A 25444-nucleotide genomic window follows, 5' to 3' on the forward strand; every position below is an offset into this window, starting at 1 on the left:
ATAATTGGTTAATTATATCAAGTAATGCGGTTGGTATTATTGCTGTTTTCCTATAATTGTGTCATCCAAGTATGGTTCAAAATTGATAATACCTACTTTTAAAAAAAAATAATATGCAAAAATATAAATCATAAAATTTTGTATACGACCTTCATTTCGATAGTCTTATTGTGGTGTTAAAATATTGTTAATATTACATAACGGTTTCATTAAAAAATGGACAACAATTGTCGATTTTTCATGGGTTTATCTTAACCTGCACTAACAAAACGTTAATTGCACTTTCAGTAGTAGTATCCCATTAGTTAGCAGACAAAATTTGACACCTCTATCAGTCGAATTCTAACCATGATGGCCAAAAAAGTGCATCAAAAGCGTGCGCGATCAAAGAATGGCACCCCGTAGCGTCCAAAATGGACTCCGTGCGGAAGTTTGTGGACGTCGTATATACCCGTTTTGGCATTTTGGTCGCCAACATCTTGGCACTGTTAGGCAACAATCAAATAATCGAAAGAAAGCCCAGGTTCATTTTTGAGGTTTCAAAAGAAGCTGAAATGAAGACAGAAGGATAAGTGGCTACATTACTGCGTTAGCAGGACCGGGATATCGATGCAACCCACCAAACAGTAATATAGTAATATAGTACCTGGGAAACATGAATAAACAGATCAGGAATTAGAAATCGCATCCACTGGCTGCGCAGTGGCAAACAATTACGCAAAAACTCAATGTAACGTGATGCAAAAACTCTACTCTAACAATTTTGTAGCAAAAACTTAGGAGGAATTGATGAAAATCGAAGGTAGAACTTAAATCATGCATGTCTTCGTCCACCATGGTGAAAATTCCTAATAACTGACGAAAGGCAATTCGCAAAGTCTTTAACTTATTTGTGCAAGTAATCTGAAATAATTCCCTTTCAACAGATGTAAAAGTAAAGAAATTATCTTTCCTAGTTTTTTTCTACAGCCAGCCGAAAATGGCATATTTTCGTCACAGTCGTTATCAGGTACACGGTGGCGGTGCAAATCGAACCACAAACCATGGTTGATTGAAACTTGTAGAGTTTAATTAAAACCAGCTCCGACAATTCACAAAGCACAAGCGACAAACTGCACTTTAAAATTTTAAAGTTTTTTACATTATCATGCAAAAGTTACGGGGATATTGACCTCGAGCTCGAACATACTGAACGGTCCGTCATTCCATAGTACTTTAATTAAAAGTTGAAAAAGTACGATAGTTTAATATGGTATACGAAAAGATCTTCAGTAATTTGTGTACGTATTGTTTGGTATGTTATTACTAATAGATTGCACCTATTTTATCATGTTTTAATGAAAGCGTATGTACAACTGTTACGGTTTGATTAGCTCAATACATTTAAATAAAAGCACCTCACACACGCGGGCCGGTTTGAATGTTGTGGCGGGCCGCATTTGGCCCACGGGCCGGACTTTGCCGACCGCTGCCTTAGAGCCAAAATTTGGTGGCAACGACTGTACTCCAAAACTTGGTTACATGATGTTAATTTTCAAGATTGAATATCATTGAATGTCAAAGAATTTGGCTTCACGGCGCGACGCTTTTTGGCGGGATGTCTAGTTGCACGCTTACAGGACAGCGAGGGGAAATAAGACAGCTTGTGCGATGCTGCAACGACAGCTATCCCCCGCTCGAGGGCATTTAGGAGACACAAACCGCTCAATTGACTAGGCGGTGGGCAACGCAATTTGGTCACGTGTTGTTATTTTTTTTCCTCTCTCGCCAAGTTACCATATTTTGGCGTAATTAATTTTACCACATCGTAATGTAGGGTGCGGTAAGGTTTTGAAGCCCTCGTGCCATTTATTGGACGCAGTATCGGTGCGTGACGCGGAACTCTCCATTCCCCATTTCTCTGTTTTTATGTGTTAAATGTAAATGTGTTTTTATGTGTAAAACTAAATCGATTCATTTTCATTTTTCAATTATGTCCCGAAGTGTCACAAGTTCCGTTTGCGGTGGGCGCGCTAGACAAGACTCAAAACTTTCCAAAAAACACCATCTAGGAGTACCCTTTAAGATAAGTAAGTAAGTAAGGAGTACCCTTTAAGAAACGCAAGAAAAGAAACAGCAAAATTTCACGATGATGATGTGAAGTTTGAAGACGGAGTCGCTTGACAAATTCCCTTTTGCATAACGACATAGGGCTTCTTTATTGCCGTTTTGGTTGACCCAACCCCTGTCGCAAAGTTTTTTGTATGCCATTCTTCAAAAGCTCAAGTGAAGTCCTTTTCTTCGTGGATCCTTTACGGCTTATGTAACGGTTTGAAGGAAGAGACAACATCTCCAAGCTACATGAATTTCCACTCGAAGGTGTGACTTAAGTTTTCGACAGCAAGTATCGCAACATAACTTTATCCATTGCTGTTGGGAAGCAACACATCTTTAAACACACACATCACGATCACTAGCAGCATACGTGCTGCACGGAAGTTTGGAAATGATGATTTTAATTTGTAGACAACGTTTCACGCTGCACTTGTGCGCCTGAAAACGTCGGTAATGTATCTTAATAAAGAGCGCGATATTTGTGCAGGTTTTGCTGCGATGTTCTTTCAGTCTTTCCCTTGGGGCTGAAAGCCTTGTATTGGATATACTCTCCAGGCGTTATGCAAGTACCATCTGTCTGTTTCAGATGGCAAATAAAATACACACGAGACAAATAGAGAAGCGTTAGTGTACGTGACTAATAGACGACACTTCAAAATATCATCGCTATACATACACACACTCCCTCTCTCTCTCTCTAGAGACAACTTGTACAGGCAGATGCACTGAGAGTACGAGCAGCATCATGATAATTTAAATTTGCCCCCACATGCTCGAATGTATGTGCTGCTCGGTGCACCCTGAACCAGCACTTCAGTAGCGCCAACAGCAAACTAACAACATTCGATCGGTTGGAGACCAGAAGCAGTGCTGCAGCTGTATCTGATGCGAAAAGAATTACTGTCAACGGTTCTCGAAACGTAAGACACAAGAGTAGAATACACACATGGCGCAAAAAATGACACTGCTCCCTCCCATGGGATGACACCAGAGTAGAATACACACATGGTGGTAAAAATGACCCCAGGGGACGGCATGGCCGATCGAGAGAGCTTATAATCCGCGCTGTCATCGGTTTATGACGTGATATGATTTTTGCGCCACGTCAGTATCCGTAATGTGCGCAACGAACGAAAATTAAAATATCATCAAACGACATCGGTTGATCGATGGATTCATTCGGCCAAGAGCACAGAGGGAGAGCCAACGGGCGACAGCGATCCAACGAATAAAGTTTAGTCCTTTTTTTTATGTCACATACTCCAACAATTCTATTAGGCGTTTGTGCAGTTTGTCGTAAATGGTTGAACGGTAATATTCGATTTTCCCCAAGCTTCTGCGGAAGTCCCTCTCGACCCAATTAGTTGCCCGCTAAATTATTGGCAATGCGTGGAAAACTTTATCCGGAAGCAGAAAAAAAGTTCCCAAAATTGGTTGCACAATGTGTGTGAAGTGCTTTTATTTAAATGTATTGAGCTAATCAAACCATAACAGTTGTACATACGCTTTCATTAAAACATGATAAAATAGGTGCAATCTATTAGTAATAACATACCATGCATCGCATACCGACTTAATGTCTCTTATCAGGCCGTTCTTCACAAACCATGTTTTAAATTTAGATTCATTAAAGCACGATAAGGTTATTAGTCAATCACAAACAAATCCATGAACACTTCTTTGGATGTTGTCTGTACTAAACGGAGAAAACACGCACGAACGGGAAACGGCAATAGGAAAGCATAACCAAACTGTACACTTATGCGTCCCCAACCTTCCCTACCAGCACATGTCGCACTGAATGTCGCCACATTCTGTCGTTTGCGCGTAAGTAATTGAATTGCATTTCCATTTTGAACCGAAGCGTAGACAAACAGACTAGACTAGACCGATAACCCGGTTTATGCCAGTCAGAGTAGCCGACTGCACACGAACGATAGCAGCAGCTTCCGTTCACTGCAGGACGTTTGTCTGCTTCCAGTAGCATGCACACGGCGCTGACAGTAAGTGAACAAATAGAAAATAGTCAGAATCAACCAACCGGTCACACCAACCCATCGAGTATCCAACCCCACAAGTGAGATCGACATCAATGGCTTCGATTTGCGTAGGATGTGGTCTCGCTGGGAACGTGCTTTTACTTTCCTCGGCGGCCATTATCAGCCGGTAGTGACTGTTATACATTATTTGCCCGATTTTTCTCTCTTTCGTTCAAGAATTCCAGATAAGTTACTTTACCACTCCATCTTACAGGCCTCCTCTGTTCACCTCGAATGCACCGTTGACTTCCTACGAAAGGTGCAATCTTACCACAGAAGTTGGACCACCGGAGAGACATTGATTTAATTAACTTATCTCACACTTTCATTCCTCCTGCTCTCAGACATGCGTCTTCCGCTAGTATACCCAGCGTTTTTGTGCATCGTTACCTTGCATTAAGGATTGTTTATCCTTTTTCCAGACACCCAGACCGATTTAGCGCTTTCATAGAAGCGACGATTTCTGGACAGCCTGCGCTAAACATTTCGTGGTCACGTTTGCAATCAATTTTTACTTACATTAGCGTATACTTACAATAGCTCATCGAACTTTATCAGAGCCTTTAAAAAGTCGTGCCGAGCGCTCATTTGTCGTATGCAAATAAATGGTAAAACCAACTCACACAAACGAACTCCAACCCAATGCCTGTCTGTTGAGACTAGAGACTTGGAGACTAGAATCGAACGCACCCGGGGGTCCTGTAAGGAAATATCTTATCCAATTGCGATATCCTTTTATAGGACCGTACTGGCGTTTACGACACAGACCAGCCTTTTACAGGTAGCTTGGAGGAGCAAGGTATTAAATTTTCCTTACGACTGAATGGACTCCCACTGATGGGAGTAGCTCCATTAGACCAAACTCTGCGCCGAGCGCGAAATGGTTAAGCTGTAACCTCTCTCCGTTAATTAATGATAAATGAACATTTGTTTAGTTCATCATACATGTGTATGTACGGTGGCAGCACCGAGCAAAACACAGAGTTGTAATGACATTAATGCTAACTTTTAATTTACTCCAATGTGGGACAGATAATGTATTACAAAGGCTAGGGCAATTTTAAGTATAACTTTTAATATGATTAAAACAAAAATGTACACAAACTAACCTATGAAACTCGGTGTTTTTAAACTTTAGTTATACTCCTGTGTCTTAACGATTAAATCACTTAAATTTACTTTTCTGATTTGACAAACCTAAAATTCTACGGTTTTATTCACTAAACAAGTTTTTCTCAGAAGGATCAGGAGGATCAGAACTCACCAAGCAACGAATATTTGTTGTCCTTATTAAAACGTGTTTGCGAAAGAGTATGTTGATTAGAAATCGTCCGCTATTACATCCTTTCCCATAACCACATGATCCTCTGTGAAAACAAGGGAAACTGCACACTGCCGGCTCTATCGTCCACGGATGGCAGTACCCGGCATGATGGATGAAAATCGTTCGTCATGTGAAAGCAATTCCTCTGCCAAAGGACCAGGAAGTATACATAATGACACGTTGCGAAAGCAGCAAAAAGTGCCAGGACTGCACTATAGTACCCTGAACATCATGAACTTAAATGATGATGTAAAAGCGTCACAGGAGGAACAAGATGTTTTGACCGTGTACCGTGGATGTGTACCAAGCGATTCTTTTATTCTTCGTTAATTTTCCTTAGATTGCTTCAATGCGGTCTCGAAGAGAGGAATAATTTGCGGTTGATGACTTAAAGGTACTGCTGTGGATAGTTGACTCTACCGTGTGCGGTTGGTTGAAAGCTTCCCGTCAGCATTACTAGAATACCGAAGTACGATGGCTAGACCAGTGGATGAGTTGCTCGTTGTTTTTTCTGACATCGTTTGCAATCCCCGGGTTGATAGTAACCATATCCAACCGCACTATTTGTCCGCGAGACAAGATGGGTTGTTGGTGTCCCAGTTTCAGTTGATTAATCATTTCACTTTTCATGTCGTTCACCCCTTTTCTGGTTCGCGCTGGACGATAAACAATATACGCTTCACGTAATTTCGGTATCCTTTTAACGAAGGATAATCGTCCAGTGATGTCTTTTCTGTTTGCGTGGGATAAAGTCTTTTTTTACTTTGTTTTACTTCGTTTATGCTCTCCGTTTCAGCGAAATGATGCAAAACAAATGTTTTCCTTTCCAGCTCATGGAGGTGGTATATTTTGTACCAGGCTAAGTGACCGAACAAGTGCAAAGTATCGCAAACCGTTAGCTGTTAGCTAAAGCTGCGTTTATTTTTTTCCCTGTGTCATAAAGAACCCATCTTAAGCAATACGGCAAAGCCGTCACTCCTGAATAAAAATAATAAAGAACCCATCTGTATGATTAAAGGGAAAATATTTCATTGGGTATATGCAATGTTTACCAAAAGAAATAATACCATTTAAATAGCAGAAATCTTTGAGAATATACCAACAATCATGATAACGAAACCAAATTCTATTCTTATGATAAAAACAATAAAGGCCAACTCAAACTTAACAGAGCTGAATACAGAGTTGTGATTGTAAAACGCTAGGATCCGGTCAATCAAAAACGTTTCTTTACCTAGGTGACATGTGCTATTAAAGAGGGTTTAGTGTGCTTTATGAAGGCAGCAACGCTTGCAGGAGAAAGAAATTTATCTAATCGAAGTTGTAGTCTACCTTCCCACCTCTATAGGCTATCTTCATAACATAAACAAACTGCTGACGCTTAATACGAGGAAAAAGGGTGAAATTGAGCTCGCGTAGGGGGGGACTTTCTTATCAGCTAACCAACAGTCCAACGGTAACATTAAACGTTAACAATCATGGCTGTACATTTTCGAAAATATTTGCGCTAATGGTTGACACACTTCGTTTTAATTATTTGTTTCGATAGAGGAATCATTATTGCCAAAAAGTATTAAGAAACCTGAATCATATCAGGATAATAAACTTAGCAGATGAGAGATTTAATGTTACTTGATGTTACCAACATACGACCTTATGCTTTATCAAATGTTTATCAAATAAATCACTGCCCAGAAGCACTCAATTCTAGCACATTTTTCGCAAACTTTCTACAAATACATACTCATATGCGTAGCACACCGATAGAACCACGCTGTTAAAGCCTTATCTTTAGTATATCGCTATCACAGCTCTTGCTAGAACTCAGCGCAAACAGTGACAGACCGTATTCACCGACGTACGTTCGTTGTAAGTTGCAGTTTGCTTTGTGAGCCGAAGTGGTCGAAATGGTGCACGTATTTGCGTGAAGTTGGCAATCGGCTGTTGATGTGATTTCAAGTAAAAGAGTGTTGCCGCGAGGAGGAATACAAATTTTAATTTTCTTGTTCTTTTTGTTTCATTAACAAAGATGACACACCTCCAGCGGCACCGGTTGGAGTCAGTGAGTGACCATAGTGGCCCATCCAGCTCGTCCAGCAAATCAGATAGCTCGGACGGTTCCGTCTCGGAGATCTGCGAGGTAATGCAGGACTGGTCCCTGGACGGTAGTGACCCCCAGTCACATCCGATGCAGCTGCACCATCCCAACAACCATCAGCACCACCTTCTCCATAATCCGCATCACCATCATCATCACAATCATCATCGCCATCAGCCACACCACCGTACTTCGATTCTTTCGACTCACGACCATCTCCAACAGACACAGGAGCAGCACCAGCAGCATCAACAACAGCAACATATGGGCGGAATGATTTCGCCCAACTCGAGCTATACGCAGGAGGACGTGGACGAGCAGGATGACGATCTCGAGTACACCAAGCACGACCTCATCAGTCTGGACAACGGCGTCATCACCGACTACGAACGGGCCCAGGTCGAGAGCTTCTTCAGCGGACTCGGCACTGAGGTGAGTTTGAGGGCGTCGATACATCAATTAGAGTGTGGTGGAAGAGTGTATGATGATGTCAGCACCGTCGGTCGAAGTCGAGGCAATAATGGGGTCCTTTCCGTTTTAAGTTGGTAGGCTGAAATTTCAGCCTGTCAGCTGTTTGCATTGTATAGCAGTTTTCGAACAGCTATCTCAATGGGTATAACATACAGGTGGGCTTATCCCAAGATGTATGAATTTAGAAGGCTGATTTTTATCGCTTCTGCTTCTGAATGAAGATTTTAAGAGTGTTTTGTGTATTGGTCAAGCCTCCAGAAAGCTTGTTTGAACAAAAGTTTTCATCCATCCTGTCAAAAAGTGATATTCAAATTTGGTTATAAAAAAAATGCTATGAGATCACCTGGACTACATACACTTTGATTTTAGATTCCATCACCAGATCTCTTTAATGCACCTTGGGATAAATGTAAACAACACCTTGTTTTTTCGAGCAGGCACTCGAATCTAATTCTAGCTTTGAGGCTAGAATAATCTAGACTGAAAATTGCAGGCTAGTTTTGTGTGTGGTTTTTTATGGAGTGTTTACATAATTTCAGCCTCCAACTGTCAAACTCCGTACAAAAAACTGACTAATATCGTGAACAGCCCCAATTGCAGCAAGTGTGCATATACGCAGACACAAACTCAATTGATGGTGCTGATTGCACGGATGGATCGAATTTACGTCATGAGTGCATTTGAGGAATCGATGAATTCTTTGTTTAACCTTCGTATCAATAACCAAAACTGCACCTTTACTTCTATGACCTACCCGTGTAGGCCATACATTTTATACGGGAATATTATGAATCTTTTAAACATATTTTATGTTTATATAATAACAATATTTCTATAAGCAATACGACAAAGCCGCTCCCATGATAAACATAACAATTCTTGTTTTATGTTATAACTTTATTGTTTTATAGTTGTATAGTTTTTTTTAAATTGAACATAATTAAAACTCTGATTTTTGGATCAGTGTGAAAATAAACATGTTTTTTTAGGCATCCTGAAAATGTTGGATCGATTCGATTTTCCAAAAAAAAATTAATTGTAAAATTAATGACCACAACATACCCGGCTAGGAGCTTATATAATTGAACGTTAATGCACACATCTTCGTATACTTGCCAGCTCCGGCATTCTTGCATGAAGCGTGTTGCTATAAAGTTGCTTGATTTCCATCCATGCTGTAGAATGTTTATCCTCCGTGGAATAGGCTGAAGTAGATGAGAGAGTTAAGTTAATTTTTTTTCTGGGAATAACAGTCCACTTGAAATACACTATGGAATATTCACACTTTCTGCAGCACCAATGACTGTCGTTCGAGCAGATTTTAAGCCCAGAATGCTGATGTGTTTACAGTACAAAAGAGCATATCACCCTTAAAGCAGTTTGTCATCTTCAGCTTTTGCACCATTGAACGTATGCCGGTGTGCTTATCGCTGTGGCCGTAAGCGTAGTCTCCAGAAGGAGCGGTGTGCGGTCAGTTGTCAACAAACAATTACCCCCTTTTGGCCTGGCCGTTGGCGAACACACAGAGATAAACAATAGTGAGTCATTAGTGTGACGCGTTCGTCCAACACGCCACTCTCCAGAAGGTAGATCCATATGGGAAGGCGTGCTCAATTTTCTCAGCCGGCGGCAAAATTAATGTCAATTATGATTGCCACATCATGAGTCAGTGTCATTTTGTTGTTGAAAACCGGGTGAATCCGGGTCACGTGTTTCCGGAAGACTATGGACGTGGGGCAATTTTGAACAAGAATAGAGCGTGTCTGTCAGCTACAATACAGTAACGCATCAAAATGAAATGAATTGAAAAGAAAAAAAAAACACTCAAGCATCAAGTGTCCAAAATTTAGTGTCACGAACTACCAACTCTTCTGATGGAAGTTTGACAAGCGAAAGAAGCAGACCGACCATCATACAAATAATCACGATCGAATGACAGCCAGTAGTTTTTTTTTTTGGGAGTCACATACACGTCCTGGAATTTCTAATCACATGAGAGATCACGGAAAAATTGTGTCAACGTGTTTTTCCATTAAAAAAAGGAACCTCGTTATCCCCCTGACCGGGAAAAGGGGAGAAAGGTGATGAACCACGTGCACGTTACGGATACATGATCTAGGTTTCAACCTTTACGCAAAGCTCAAGGAGAAATGCTGGAGAGTCAGCAAAAAGTTTGGCCACTTTGATATTCCCACTGTTGCCACTGCTGCGATACATCGTTTGCATAAATGATTGGGTGCGGTGCTTTGCTTTTTTCGCCGGTTCCTCCGATTAGCACCAGTTTGTTACTGTTGTGTTGTATGCTCTTTAGCTGAGTTTAGTTCCCTAGGGGAGGACTTAAATGCGAAATATGTTAAATTTACTTAAATGCGAATTATGTGTATACTTTTTTATGGCGTTTACACTTGCACCCATGCTGAGAGAAGCACAAAAGAAAGAACCAAGAGAGGCGCAAAACCAGGCCAATATACCACGGCCTCGTGCTTTCTCTCTGCCATCCACCTAACCGCCCTCCCCCCCCCCCCTCCCTACACTACCTTCACCTTCAACACATGAGGATGCCAGAAAGCACAGCAAGAAAACAACATTCGGTACAGACAGGAGGACAAACAACGGTCCTAGAGAGATTGTCAAACAGTGCCGTTCCACACACAGAAACATACTAAAACGCCCCCCTCCCCCCCTTTCCTCGGACGATCCCTCTGGAGAACAACAAAGAAAAGGTGATTTTACATCTTAAATCGAAAAGTTATCATCTGTTAATGATGATTTGTGACTTTAAAGCATTTTTACTGGCGGCTGACGCAGGACCAAAGAGGTGTTTTTTTAGACCTTCTCCACCAAACCTTGCCTTTCAGCGTCAATTATGATCAATAGAGTATGAAGGTGCTTGGAGAAGATGGCATTAAGACTACAAAAAAACAGTACGCGGCAAAGACCGCTCAATAGCAGGAGTTCGGCAGATAACTGATAGCCTTAAGATGCTCGCTGATTGTTTCAAGGTACATACGTTCACAAACCATATATTTCTTCGCGAATCTTTCTCCTTCCACCTGAAATAATTGTCAAAAAAGATTCGCCATTTTTTTTGTTGCGTTCACACACCACGAGTCTTCGCTGCATATAATAATCGTTAGTTAACAAAATAAATCGTAAACACGGGTTCTTGTTGTAAGAAATGCACAATAACAACCATTAGAACACTAGGGCTTGGGAGCGATAGAAAAAGTATGTTAAAACACGATATTTCCCTCGGTCTATCATAAGATTCCAAGCAACTATTTTTGTTATCGATCCAGCGATGGATAGCATGGATTGCCCGAAAAAGATTCGCCACAGGCTGCCAGAATATGCCGTGTAAGAAAGCGGCTATAGGGGAAGCTTCAAATTTGCACCACAGAAAGATAATAGCGATTCGCAAAACGGGAAAGTTAAAGAAGAAAAGAGACACTGATTTTACACCACCCCTTTTGGGAACCAATTAACAGCTGGGTTATAGTTTTGGGGAATCATCACATACACGTATACATATAGATAAAGAGCTTGACTGGTGCACTATGGTTCAAATGACGATCATTTGATTTCATTGTAAGCGTCTTGATAATATCTTTTTGGTTTTTGGGCGATGGTTTAAAGGTGCCCAGTTGTGACCCTTTTTAGTAGGTTGATTATATCGCTTATTACAACATAAACTTTGGCACTAAACTGACTTACTAAACGAATGCTAAGATCAGACGAACTCTTAACAATGTGCTCATTTTTAATTGAAAACTATAAAAGCAGACGAATGAGCTATTAAATTGATTACTGTTTTTAGTCAACGCGGTAATAAAACCGCTCGATTACGCGAAAAGTAGGGTTGGAAAGAAAACATAGCTGCGAAACCAACTAACTAAAGAATCATAACAATTTCAACAAACAAAACTCGCTAAAACTTCTTGCGCCATTACCGGGGTCGGTTCCGTTTTTTTTGTATCGCAGCAGAATATGCGCTTTATTAGCATCGAAAAGCCACAAAATGTTCATACGAGCAGTAGAGCGACAGAGAAAATTTACTGTAGAGATATAACGTTCCCGGAGGCTGCGTATACTACACTGTAAAATTATCCGGAAAACGTCTAAATATGCGGCAGCCATCGCTCACTCACACACACCCACTGGAGGGGGTTGTTCTTTGACCATGTGGTGGGAGGCATAAGGTACAAATAAAGTACCATATAAAAGGGCAAAATGAGCAAACTTTATCAAACACATTTTGCATAAACTTTTCGTCGGGTACCTTATGGGGAAATCGTCCTTACTTCAGCAAAGTTTAACCCCAGCAGATAACTGTTTGTTTGCTGGATGTAAAAGAAACGCACAAGATACCACTCCATCATGCTGGAACATTTCCAATCATTTGTCGTTCAAGTTTGCAGCATATCAACGAACGAATATGAAAAAAGTAAAAAGACACGTATCAAGCAACTTGTGGAGGAATGTACTCGCAGAACAATCTCCCGATCTTTGAAACCCTTCTTTTAGCAACAGAGAAATGAGCTCTAGTCTGTGTCCACTATTGACATATGCTGCTGCGGTGCCATTCGAAACGGATAACACACGCCGTCGATCTACATAAATTGCCAATAAAATCCTCAACACGAACTACAGCTCTATCTGCTTCATGTGTTTGGAGGATGAATAATAATTTGCAAACATTTTACCCCAACGACAATCGGCGATCAGCCTAAACATGATCCTTTTGTTCACATGTTATCCTTTGCTTCATTTTTTCATCACAGGTGTACGTTAGTTCATCGTTGGCCAATCTGTACGAGCGTGTCGGTAAGGAGGACTGGCGCTTGGTGTTTACTGGCATTCCTGTGCTGCTACACGACAAGGGCAGCACACGGTCACGCTGCACACCGAGGGTGTCGTTCGTTTTAGCCGAGCGTGGTACGTGCTTTGCCCTCTGGAAGGATACCATCGACAACCTGTCCGACTATAAGGTGGCAGCGGCAGCCTTCCACACGATGTGTCTATCAGCAGGTATGATATTTCGCGGCACTATTGCGCCTCTCAATCGCTTGTACTGACTGCGTACTTTTCTCGCCCATTCAGATCATCGAAAAGTGATCGGTTTCAGCTTCGACTCAAATCAGGCCGCCCGTGAAATGTGGGTGCGGGTGGAGGAGTTGACCAGCAATCCGGAAAACATTGCCCTGTCGGCGCCGGGCAGAAAACGCAAAACCCAGAAGCGCGCCAAACCGATCGTGCTGCCACCGAAATCACAAATCTCGCAACCGTGCCAGTTCAATCATGTTACCAGCGTTACGACCAGTGACACGCAGCGTTACTTCAGTCTCCAGGCATTCGTTTCCGCTCCGGTCAAGCATCGCAGTCCATAAAGCAGCTGAATGGTGAGACAGAACACAGTTTGGGAGCAAGCTGAACGATCCTTTGAGCCGTTACTCGAAATGAATGACGTAACACACGTAATGAAATTCGAAAACTGATCTAAGACACGAACAGTAAATGTGAACCCGATCAGCATCAACAGGAAGTAGGAGTTTATTTTCAAACTCACACATATTTAAGCCATTTTATTTTCCGTTCCTCAACACTTATCTTCATGCGTTTCACTTGTAGGAACGGAGTGCAATCAAGGATATAGATTTTTACCCTATATGCACAATCGTGTCTAATGAGCATAAGTAGCGCGATTGTATGACATTCAATTACATCTCAATAGTTTACATCTTTTCGAAGAAAATAAATAAAACATCGTGTGGAGAGATAGGGTATAAAACATTTCCTAATCAAAACTTAAGCAACTCTCTTCCCTCAAAAACCATTTAGGTTATTTATTCAATTATCGATGGTTTTATCTATACTAGACATTAGATTCACACCTCTTTATGTAACACATGAATGAATACACAAACACACGTATACATAGTTCAACAGCTGCAAAGCTATTGGAATAATATAGCGCCAGTGCTAAAATAGAAAAACACAACTAGACTGGAGTGCCACATTTCGTAGATGCTTAAGAACAGGTTAGATTTAAGGAATTGTATCAAGAATACGAATGGTTGCTGTATAGAAAATAGGTACAGCAACTATCATCGTATACGTCGGTGTCGGATTGAAAGATTGGTCAGTTGAATAAAAATGTATGTCTGTGATAAACGAAACTAAAACACACGAGACATCATCGTACAATGTGAGCGCTGGTCGAAACGATCACTAGAAAATGAAGGGGGGGGGAGGGGGAATTGGAATGACCAATGATGAGCAAATGTTAGCTGTTTTATAAGTTAGATGAAATTTTTCATTTCCCATCATCAGTTCAAACATAAACTCTACTCAAACACACATTAAACTAGCTGGTACTTTCGCTCCTTGCCACAGCGTCGATCCCACCTGAAGGAATAATGTTAAGTGTACAATCGGCGTTGTGTTTGATTATTTAGTTCCCATCCAAGCAGTCCAACAGAAAAGTCAAGCGCATACAGGTATTCCGCGATATACACCATACTCGATATACGCGATTTCGCTATACGCTATTTTCTTAATTTGACAGTTCTTTGAGAAAATTCTACTAAATTGTTACATACAAAATACAAATCAAATACAAAAAAAATCTCTTTTGGTCGAATTTTAAATACCAAAGTTTTAAAAGGTATAAAATTGTAGTCTTCAGTTAAAGTCAGATAAAATAACTAATTTAGTGGCTAAAATCCTCCCACTTCTAGCAAAATTATACGAAAATTAGCTATAATTTGACTGAAAACCTCTAAATTCGACATACGCTAATATTCGAGAAAAGCTATTGCCTCCGCTATTCCGCATAATTTGCGTATATCGGAGAATACCTGTACTGATTACCGTCTTTAATAACAATGATGTTTTCAAAAATAATTTGTACACAAAGAAGACGCTTAGAGCAAAGATGAACTTGATATGAACTCTCTCAACATCAAAACGATTGTGGTAGCGAGGTTGATGCTTTCTATTGATAAATATATTTGATAGGATGCCGAGTAATAGTTCTCTGACTCTGCTGTAAATATTTGCAAACAATCGTATGTGTAGTTTGAAAATAAAAAACTTAAATTTTATCAAACGACTGATTGTGCATTTATTACTTAAAGGGCTGCTATCTTTTGTCAAAAACGTGAAATACAGCCACTTTCCCAAACTCGAACGAAACAAGACGAGTGGTTACTTTGGATGGTTTTAGAACTTTTTTGTGTATTGTGCGCATTAATGTATCGGACACTCATGTAATAAGTTAAAAAAGCGTCTCATAATTTTGGGACACTTTTTTGACTCTTTCTTTCGAAGAAAGAGCCAAGAAAGTGTCCCAAAACTATTATAACTCCTAAGACAATATAGGATCTCTCACAGCCCTGTTCAGGTTGAATATAAACTTGAACATGAGTTATTTCTTCACTAGAGTTGCAATAGAAGTTTGTATAATGAGATTTAAAAAATCTATTTAATACAGTTCTGTGCACAAACTGCTTTTTAATATCTAACCAATTGTGTCGTGGGTTATAACTAAAAACACTTGCAAGAAACGTCGATCGACTTTGAAGTGAAATATTTCGTTCATTGAAATATTTCACATGATACAATGTTGCAACGAAGACTGCACAAGCGACGAAATTGTATACAAGTCACTCTTTACGATTCCTTAATAAGCCATCTTCTATTCCTATTTTCTACTTCTTCTTCTTCTTCTTCTTCTTCTTCTTCTTCTTCTTCTTCTTCTTCTTCTTTTTCTTCTTATTTTTCTCTTTCTTCTTCTTCTTCTTCTGCTTTTTTTTCTGGTTCTAAAAACCTAAGTGGTTCTACAACTAAAGGTCTTATTGACAATAACGAGACTTTTTCAATAATATGATAGTAAATCAGTTCTTGGATATGGTGAACAGAGCTCGGGTATTTTAACGCAAATAAGTAAAATTAGAGATTCATGCCAACCCGAAGGATTACCATCCAGTTACTGTTATGTCGTGCAAATGTTTGCTTTGTTAAAATATAATTTTACAGCTTTGACCACCACAACTCTACCTGCTTACAAAACAAGTGCAGCAAGCGTCGAATATCAAACAAAATCGCATCGTGGAGCATACTCACACGCATAGGCCATTTGCCTGCCACATTCCGATGCATCACTTGTATCCCATTGACAGTTGTAAAAAGTGGTATTCAGTACCATTAGAAGCAGTAGGCGAAGGTGGACGTCGCCAGCGGTACAAGATTCGGAGGAGATCATTTGAACGTAACAAGCTAGGTGCAACTTTCAGTTTTTATGATCCTCCCATGACTTGCTCACACAAAATCGCTCACACGATTCAGGTAACTGTTGTTTCAAGCGAAATAGTGCGAGAATGAAAGCGACATTTTCACGCCACGTTCCCTTTAAGAGAGTGACATCACTGCCTTATCGGTGTGGTCTATTCATCAATCTGTCATCGATCGATCGAGGCAGGCCGTACTACTGGCGAGCTACACCCCCGAGGGATGACGGTCAACTCGCATGGTCTCATAGAGCACCGGCCGCCCGACATATCATGCGACAGTTTCGAGAGGAAAGGAAGCGAGAAGGAGCAAAATAGAGAAAAACTGGGAAATAAAAAGTGCAAACTTCCATCTCATACACACACACGCATACTGAGGACACAGTTGCCGAAGTTATCACCAGCAACCGTGGTGACAGTCCAAAGATGGAGATGCCGGTTAACTCTTCGCTTAGATCATGTGGCTAATGCCATAGGTGGACACAATTTTACGTAAGGTGTCTTGGGCCGGTGATATGTGGCGGGAAAACACCCACTTTTTCAAATTCCAAGAACTGTACCAAAGGGTTCGTACAGGCCGGGAACCGGGAGTCGGTCAGCTGCCTCCATAATGGGCCGTATGAAGAACCAACACCACGCCATCCGGTTTTGGAACGTAGCGCTGGTTTAGGGTCGTGCGATATGATGTGACGGTGTAAATGGCACTCGATCGTTCCTCGAATGCTTGTCCCATGGTTGGAATGAGTGACGAAAGGGGCAGCATTCGGTCAATAACTTCTATGAATCTCACGTGCACATGTGCTGCGTCGTTGAAAGTTTAGCACGAGCAACCCTATTAGGATGACCGATGTGTGCAATTAATTTACACCATCTCCTCGGTTCGGGTTCACATCACTAACATTGACAAACATGGATGAAGTAGTCTTTTCTAATAGCACAGCCGATTTGGAATCAATTCATTCATGGAGTAATACGTAGCAGTTTACACGGCAGGCTAGAAAACTTTATGCTTCCTTATTACAATGTTAGAAAAAGACATCCTAAATGCAAAGAACTAGTACTGCATCATTCCTTCTACAAGGTTTCTGGAGGTAACGTCATTATCATTATCATTATCAATCAAACCGCACCTTCCAGGCAAACCGAATGCCCTCTCTCTACCCTTCATCCGGAATCGATTGGCCGCACTGAAAGCATCTTCGTCTGCTTCCGCCGACCGAAGTGAATCACCTTAGCCTATTGCTACAACAATTCCCATACCAGACCTCCACGGTCGCCTTCTTACTTCCATCCAGCAAATGTGATCCGGTATGAGTTGATGCCGGCGATAATACGACGTTTCTTGCCAGTCAGTCAAATCAAGCAGTCATACAGCTGCGAACTGAAAATGTGACGCGTCTATTAAATTAAGCAGAATTTAGCTCATCTTCAATTGACCGATACAAACTGCTTACACGTGATGCTTCTTCGTATACCCTTTTACCAGGAATATAGTGATGGGGTGTGTGAGCGTAGTGTGCGGTTTCAATCATAAACTATCAATTCGACACGCCACGAGCAACTCCTCTTCCAACACCACCAGAGTATTACGACCCATGGAAATCGTTCTGCAAAAGTATCAGAAATAGTTTTAGATTCTATATCACTATCTCTCCCCACCCATTACTTACCAGGTCTTCTCTATAGTTCAATCGATCGACGAAACGGCACACTATTCGGAAAAGCAGTACAATCCGGTACGATGCGGTACAATCATTGTTCTGTGCCGGACGTACAGGATGCAAAGCGAAGTGATACATTCATTCATGGGTAGTAGGCGAAGTGGTACCCCTAATGCAAAAACGTCGATTGACGCCTGACTTTTTTTCACGAACTGATGACTCCATCTCACTCAAAGTCTTCTTCTCTGGGGACTAGGCCTTTCTTACGATTTCTTGGCATAATAGTTCATTCGCATAAAAAAGGGTTGGAAAAAAATATCTTGTACGAAATCATTTGATAAGACCAAAGTATGCTAAAGATATACATATAATTGTGTAAGTAAATTTAATTTACAGAATTACGCTTCATACTCAGCCTGTTAAAATTTATCAATTCTTCCTATCTTTCGTCATCTTGCAAGTTATCATTGGAAGTCGCACCAAAAATAGAGTCTATTGAGTGTCAAATTGGCGTGATTGGAATTGATGGTTGCTCCGAAACGAGCCTCAGAATCGAATCGAAGCCTCTCGCAGGCCAGCAAGCTCATAATCGGTTTGCATTCGTTTGATTGTCCTGAAGGTACCGACTCTGGCTACTGGTGACGGCGGCTACATCGTTCATTTTTCCGCAATCACTACCACCACCACCATTATTCCTGCACATCCGCGTGAGCGTATGAGTAAGCGCGCGCGTCCCTTACTGTTTATCCATTTGGAGAAAATGTACTTCATCGTTTGTCCCGCAGTACCAACCACCCCCTTTTTCCATTCCAGTTCCGTAACGGTTTGTCGGATTGTCCAGTTGTAACAATCGGCTCCATTTCGGACGATAGCGTCCACGGCATGTGAGAAGCTATGCGCGATCGATGCGCAAGTCGGCTACAACCAAGCGCGCAGTGCGATGAAAGTGAAGAAATAACTCGACTTGACGCTAATGGCAAATGACAAGGGCCCTTCTCAACGTAGTGTGGCGGTACTAGGCGCACCAAAAAAGCACAACGCATCGTGCGATATGCGCAATACGCATCATCACTGTCGCCGTCGAGTTTACGTGCCTCGCACGGTTGACAGACCCGAGGGAACCAAACACGCTTCCGGAACTGATCGCACAAAAAGTATATTAAAGTTCTTCGACGACGTGCCGGTAATGCATAAGCAACTGTCATCCCCACACAGCTCGACGCTAAAGAGAAAGTGAAGAGCACACGGTAGAAGGTGGTTTGTGTCGTTTTCAAATTAAACGTTTGCGTTACACAACTTAAGTTCAGTTGTCAGGAAAAGGACGAGTTGTTGACGGTGGAATCTAGAAGAACCGGCAAAGAGAAAGAGAAACACATTCCTAACCAATAACTTTCCACTGTTTTCGGTGACGCATTGCAAATGTCATACAATTGTGAGTGTAATCGAGCTTTAAACATGGTGAACAACCTGATTGCTCAACGAACACACATTCGGCAAGTGTCATAATTCTTCTCCAAAAGTGATCGCATACGAGACAAGCTTAAATTGGATCTCCGATTGTATTACATTTGAAACTGCACGGACGTCGGGAGAGCTCTCGATAAATCTCGACACAGCAATTCTACTTTCAGATCTTTCGGATGCTTCGATTTCCATGTTTAAATTCAAGGACCATAGAAACCGATTCGTTTAGAAATGCAGATGACATGAGGTGCATTGCTTGAGGGTGATTAGCATGTACAAATCCATCAAGTAGGACAATCAGCCGCTCGATTATATGTCACCAGAGACACCGAAATGAGTTTCCCAAGGACGCTCACTACATTTAAATAAATGTATTTCGTACATGTGTCCAACCAAATGGGCCACAGCTCAGTTCACCATTGGCGGCTTTACGTTCCACCTCCGACCAACGGAACAAATTCTTATCAGGCAAGTTGCTCTGAGCACCATTGTTTATAATTCTTGCATTTGCTTTTTTTGCACCTTACTTCCTGCAGCAGCTTCGACACCTTTGGCACCCTGTTCCGGTTGTGCCAGACGTGATGCCACGAGATAATAGTTCGGCTACTTCCAGAAATGTTACTCCCAAACAGTGCTAGGTCAACCATTCATGGTCAACGTACTCCATAACAGAGTTAACAACTAGTAGCGCTGATAACAGAGGCAGCGTTTGAGGTGAGATGAATATTGGTCGTGATTAGAGAGGTGCCTCATATTATGCCAGTTCAAGGCAATTGTAAAAAAACTCTACAAACTCAAACTGAGCCCTATACACACACGTGTACCAGGTCGGATGGCTTAATATTCACCCCGATGCGTATGTATCAAAGTTCCTTTACCTTCTGCTGGGTGTACAGACTCGTCGCGATTCGACAGCACGCCGATCTGGGGTAGAAATTATGATTGATAGGGAAGCCGCTAACCAGCCTCTTCGCAGTAAATGGCGCGAATAGCTCTATACAGCGACCAGTCGAATTTCTCTCCCGGGGAGTCAGCCTGTTCTCAGGGATTACGTTATCAGTAACTGTGCGCGTGAGTTACTGCCCACCCGTCTGTTGCAATGTGTATGTAGGTTCATTGCCAAGAGCACTACAATTGGAACACCAACGTCGTTAGTAAGGCGATGGGTGGATGTTTTGGTTTGAGAATTCTATCGATAATTTCTACCCAGGGTGGCCATTTCCCAGATAAAAATTCACTAATAAGTTAACAGAGTTTGAGAGCGTTCTCAGTGATGGTAGTACACACTGCACAGCTATTCTGGAATCCAGTATTCTTGTCCATCGGACTAGTGTGCTCAACCCAGCGGAGTCATCTCTCGCTCTCGCATCTAAGCCGCATCGTGCATCGTTCAGAACTCCGAGCGGGATTCAGCCTCTCACACAAACTGTGTCCCAACATCCCTTTGGACCACTACTACCGGAGCCGCGATCGCAATGATCATCATTCATATATGCACCGTCCGCTCCGTTGGAGCACTGCGCCCTGCTGTACTACCCTGCTGCTGACGGATTCCCGCTCGCTCAGCCGTCGACGAGTGGATGTCGCCCAAGGCACCGGCAGTCACACTTACACCAGCGCAAGCTGTATAAATTCTGATCAACCGACATCTGGCAATTTAGTTGCAGTCTGATATTTCATACGAACGATTGGAGACAATCTGCTACGAAGAACGAACCTTTCTCGGCTGTGCTGTGTGCGTCAGAAGATGATGTGCTGTGCTATGCTGTGCTGCTACAAAACAACAAAAAACATTTAAGTGCAAGATTGTGTTTCCTGTGTATCAAAGTTCTGTGGTGTGCCCAATTCTTTGGCACGCTCTTCCAGGGGGATCAGTGAACCGATTAAGTACAGCGAAAGTTCTCCGCGCTACCCGCAACGACGCAGAGTTCGATCAGTGCCCGTGATTGCCCCGTGCATTGTTCGGGGGTTTGTTAGAACGGATGTTCGCTTGCGTGTGGGTCTGCTGTGTGCGACTAAGGCCTCCGTGTTCCAGGTGATCGCCTGAGGAAGTGACAGCCGACAGGAAGCGGCAACCGAAACTAAACCCGAAGCCAGTGATAGTGAAGGGAAATTGCATTAAAGCAGGATTCAGTGGGTCACTGGATTCTAGCCATAGATATCGGTGATCCCAATACGCCCCCTCGAAGTGTCTCATCATGCACAGGCTGATAGTGCTGCTATTGCTGTTGGCACTGCAAATAGCGCACCATCGTGCGGCCGGAAATGGTACGGTTCTATTATTGCTTTGCTCTATTTTCTCTTTCCACTCACGTTTAACACAAACACACACACATTTATACATACGGACCACACGACAAAAGTGGGTGTGTTCCAGAACGTTTGTTCACGCTGTCCGTGTCGAATTTCCAACGGTACGTCACGAACCCGATCGTCGGATCGTCCCGGGTCCGATTACCCGGACGGATCAGTTCAGGAAATGCAACAAGCGCAAACATCCATTTATCCAATTGCGCATTGCCGCTTCTGTATGTACGTCGGTATGGTATGTTACAGAGCAATTTCACTGCCACAACACCCACCCACCACTGATGCAACGCCAATCGCCATTCTCGGAGCACTGCTGCCCCGGGCACTGGTATGGGGGCAATGTGCATTCGGTTCCCGCATTCGTATTCATCCCTCTTATGTTGGTAGAACCCAAAGCTAAACATCTTCCATTCGACTCGTCAAGCTCAATCAGTACACGTGCGTGCTTTAAGTACAGCTACGTCGTCTTCCACTACAAGCATTCTCGTTCGCTCGCTCCCTGAAAAAAGGGGATTTCAAACCCGTTCCAGGACGTCTTTGCTATTGCCTACTAGACACAACACCGTACAACCAATCTGAGTGGAGCAAACAAGGTTTGCCAAAACCACGTTTTCAAAACAGCTGGTTGCTATGTGGGAGCGTGAGTATGTGCGAGATTGCAGAGGTGTGATTTGTCGGGAAGAAGAAGGCCGTCAGTGGGCGCAAAATAATCAAATAAAAGTGACCGCGCGCCGCCACGTCTCCGGCGATACGCGACGATCTGCCCGATCCCAAAAGGGCAGTGACGAAATCGGTGACGATTAAGCCGGGCCACAATCGCGCGCGCTGTAGTTCCCGGCTCCGACTTCCCGGATCCTAGCTTTTAGCTCAAGCGACAAAGTATAGTGAACTCCCTTATTTTCGCCTCGCGCGTGTCACTGTGTGTGAAACCTATACTCGGGCAGCATCCAGTCATCGTCGTCGTAGGGAACGACGTTGACGAGAACCAGAAGCTGTCACGTTAAGGTCAAATGAAAAACAATTTATGTAAAATCGCAATTGAAATGTTTAAACATAACAAAGAAAAGAGTGTTGCACATAGCTCGAAGATGAGGATGATGATATTAGTGAGGGTAATGATGATGATGATGATGATCATGATGATAGGGGCATGTGTAAGGACCGCCGATGAGTGGTGTACGTGACAACGCGCTAGCGGGGGCAAATCATGTCGTCAATTAATGGTCATCTTTTAAAGGGATCACCCACATGAACAATGGCACTGTTCTCAGGAGTGTCTATGCAAAGGTCACGCACCACAATGTGAGCACAGATTGTGAAACACTGTTTAAGCACTATTGGATTACATTACACACATTCTCTGGGGGTACATGTTTTTTTTTTTTCGTTACGCCGCTGTAAGCTCCACTTGGTCTGCGCGATAAATCGCGAAACCGTGCGCTTTGATAACATCTTGACGCAAACACCTTCACACACCGGTACCTTGCAAGCAGTGTGGAGCCATTACTCAAGCGCCACATCTCTCGCCATCAATACCGTTTACTGACACTAAACCGATCGATATTTACACGCCCGCTGACCTTCAATCCTGATGCGATCTGCAATCGCCGTATGGCAAATATGTTTTGCTGCACCACCGCCACCGATGCGCGGTTGGAGTTGGGTATGTAAACAGGACACGTTTTTCCCCCGGCATAATATTTTGTTTGTGTTTTAACCAGCCATCTCCATCGACGAGCAAAATACCCAACCAACAACACATTTTCCTAATAAAATGATAGTTTTATTCAAACATTCTTACCAGATATGTCAGAACTTTTGATTCTTCCACATAGTTCCTATACATGTTAAGATCTTTATTTAAAATACTTCTTTAGCCCTAACTTGTTCTCGCCTGATCGAAGAACGCAGCCATTATTTTAAAGCGAACTATTAGTTCTATTGCGACAATTTCTCATTACAGCTGTGGAACGCAACTGTGTTGTACCTCTGAAGCCGGACTGGTCCTATTCTTCGCCGCTGATTTTCACACAGAACGGAGTGTTGGTTTCGCCCGAGAATGATAGTTACGATGTGGAGGACATTACGCTGGCCACCGGCGATGAGGTGGTGCTCTCCTGCTCTCCAAACTACTTTCGCGAGTTTTCTTCCGAGAAGGTACTGTGGGCCCGGTGTAAGAAGGATAAAACGTTTGGTAAGTAGTGGACACCTTAAGATCCATGTTGATGTGGATGACATTAACCACATGCATTGCTTTGTACAGTAGTCAACGGTGCGGACAAGAACTTTGTATCGGCGTTGTCATGCAAGGAGCGACCAATTGAGGAGATCATCGTCTCGGTGCGTGGCTGTCCGGCAACGTTACGCTCGATCGAGTACGGCTTCACCAATCCTGTCACCAACAAATCCTACATTCTCGGCGAGGCTTGCTACGACGTTAAAGTCGGCCGCACCCATTTCATCCACACGAAGGTAAAGTCCGGCACCAACAGCATCGAACAGCTAGCACTCAAAGTAAAGGACAACGTGACTTACTTCCATGGCTACCATCCGACGCAGCGCTACAAGGTGGACCTCAGCAAGGCGCTGAACATCAACGATCAAGCAGAACGCTTCCGACCCGTCTTCGGGCCGAAAAATGCGCCCAAAATCGAGGCACGCCGGTACGTTAACGAGGCGCTGCTCACCCACCGACAGTATCTTTCAGTATTAAAGATGGCCTGGAACTATCAGATCGTTAAGGATCGCGATCAGCTTCTGAACCTCGACCGGCTGGTGCAGGACATACGCGGCCTCGAGGTGCCCGAGGTGGAGATCTACACCGGAGCGCATGGCGTCATGACGCTGCAGGACAAGCACAACCAGAGTGCGGAGGTGTACCTAGTGCGCGAGAACCGTTTCCCGGTACCGCAGCTACACTGGACGGTGGTGCGTTCGCAGGAGCGGGCAGTTGCCTTTGCCGTCTTTGGGAAGGCACCACAGACCGAGCAGGAGCGCGAGCGGCGCACTTTCTGCATGAGCCAGTGCGAGCAGATCTCATGGCTGAAGAAGCTGCACGAAAATGACGCGTGGCAGGAGGCTCGAGCCGGGTTCGTACTTTGCTGTGAGCTGGAAGAGTTTCGCCGTACGGTCAAGGAGATGCCCCAGGTCACTGGGGTAAAGGCTGTGCTCGTGTAGGGCCCGGTGTTATGCGACTAATTGTGCTATTGTAGAAATCGAAGCAACTCCACAAAAAGGAAATGATGCAGCTTAATTCGATTGAGTCTCCTGTTCAGATACCCGTCAGAACACGCCATCACATAACAACACAACAGTGGCAGCGGGTTTTGATCGAACAGACCAACAGTACAGCTATTCGGGCGGGCTAAGCGATAAGGTACTGTTATACTCTCTATCGATTGATTGCTGCTGCTAGTACTTCCACAGCTACCACAACAACTACTATGACTACTTCTTCTGAAGTCTATCCGACCCTGCTCGAAGCACGGTGTCGGTATTGTGATTTGAGTTCACTTTGTGTGTATGTGTGTATTGTTTTAAATTAAAACTCTAGCTGTTAGTATGTAGTATTTAAACAAAACAAAAAACAAAACAAAAAACAACACATGAACAGAACTAGCATTGCGCAAATAAAAAGTACAATTCGTTTAGTGTGCTTGAAACGTGAATGATGTTGCCGTTGGTATAATGTATGT

The 25444-nt window shown here is 42.9% G+C and overlaps 2 protein-coding genes and 1 long non-coding RNA gene across 21 annotated transcripts in view; 2 read left to right on the forward strand and 1 right to left on the reverse strand.

Annotated features, from left to right (window-relative positions):
- Positions 1–15137, forward strand: part of LOC120899936 — a 59386-nt gene extending 44249 nt beyond the window's left edge. For 13 of the 15 annotated variants that reach the window (XM_040306311.1, XM_040306312.1, XM_040306313.1 and 10 more), the window contains 3 exons: positions 7487–7987; positions 12808–13054; positions 13127–15137. In XM_040306311.1, coding sequence (XP_040162245.1) covers positions 7487–7987; positions 12808–13054; positions 13127–13413 — 1035 coding nt within the window. In that variant the 3' untranslated portion in view covers positions 13414–15137. Of the gene's footprint in view, positions 1–7299; positions 7417–7486; positions 7988–12807; positions 13055–13126 lie in introns of those variants that run through there. The other 2 variants (XM_040306323.1, XM_040306322.1) reach the window with 2 other exon arrangements.
- A 2104-nt stretch (positions 15138–17241) lies between these two features.
- Positions 17242–20426, reverse strand: LOC120899940. The gene is made up of 3 exons (XR_005739126.1): positions 17985–20426; positions 17762–17921; positions 17242–17695 (listed from the first exon to the last, which is right to left on the reverse strand). It is a non-coding gene; the product is annotated as an uncharacterized LOC120899940 (long non-coding RNA).
- Positions 20427–20910: 484 nt separating this feature from the next.
- Positions 20911–25417, forward strand: LOC120899935. Of its 5 annotated transcripts, none has more exons than XM_040306305.1 (3): positions 20911–21707; positions 23686–23943; positions 24016–25417. In XM_040306305.1, the coding sequence occupies exons 1-3, from the start codon at positions 21638–21640 to the stop codon at positions 24924–24926; spliced, it is 1239 nt and encodes a 412-aa protein (XP_040162239.1). In that variant the 5' UTR covers positions 20911–21637; the 3' UTR covers positions 24927–25417. The 5 variants fall into 5 exon arrangements, with proteins under 5 accessions (XP_040162239.1, XP_040162238.1, XP_040162241.1 ...); XM_040306304.1 differs by having other exon boundaries at positions 20916–21707; positions 24013–25417; XM_040306307.1 differs by having other exon boundaries at positions 20918–21707; positions 23713–23943; positions 24013–25417.
- The last annotated feature ends 27 nt before the right edge of the window (positions 25418–25444 follow it).

Source organism: Anopheles arabiensis, chromosome 3 (genome assembly GCF_016920715.1).
Source record: "Anopheles arabiensis isolate DONGOLA chromosome 3, AaraD3, whole genome shotgun sequence".
NCBI lineage: Eukaryota > Metazoa > Arthropoda > Insecta > Diptera > Culicidae > Anopheles > Anopheles arabiensis.

Bases quoted from the DNA above. Each gene is read 5' to 3' on its own strand.
- LOC120899935 (XM_040306304.1), top strand. From the start codon at position 21,638: ATGCACAGGCTGATAGTGCTGCTATTGCTGTTGGCACTGCAAATAGCG. The intron at 21,708-23,685 runs GTACGGTTCTAT...GCGAACTATTAG, and splicing joins CCATCGTGCGGCCGGAAATG to TTCTATTGCGACAATTTCTC. The intron at 23,944-24,012 runs GTAAGTAGTGGA...TGCTTTGTACAG, and splicing joins TAAGAAGGATAAAACGTTTG to TAGTCAACGGTGCGGACAAG.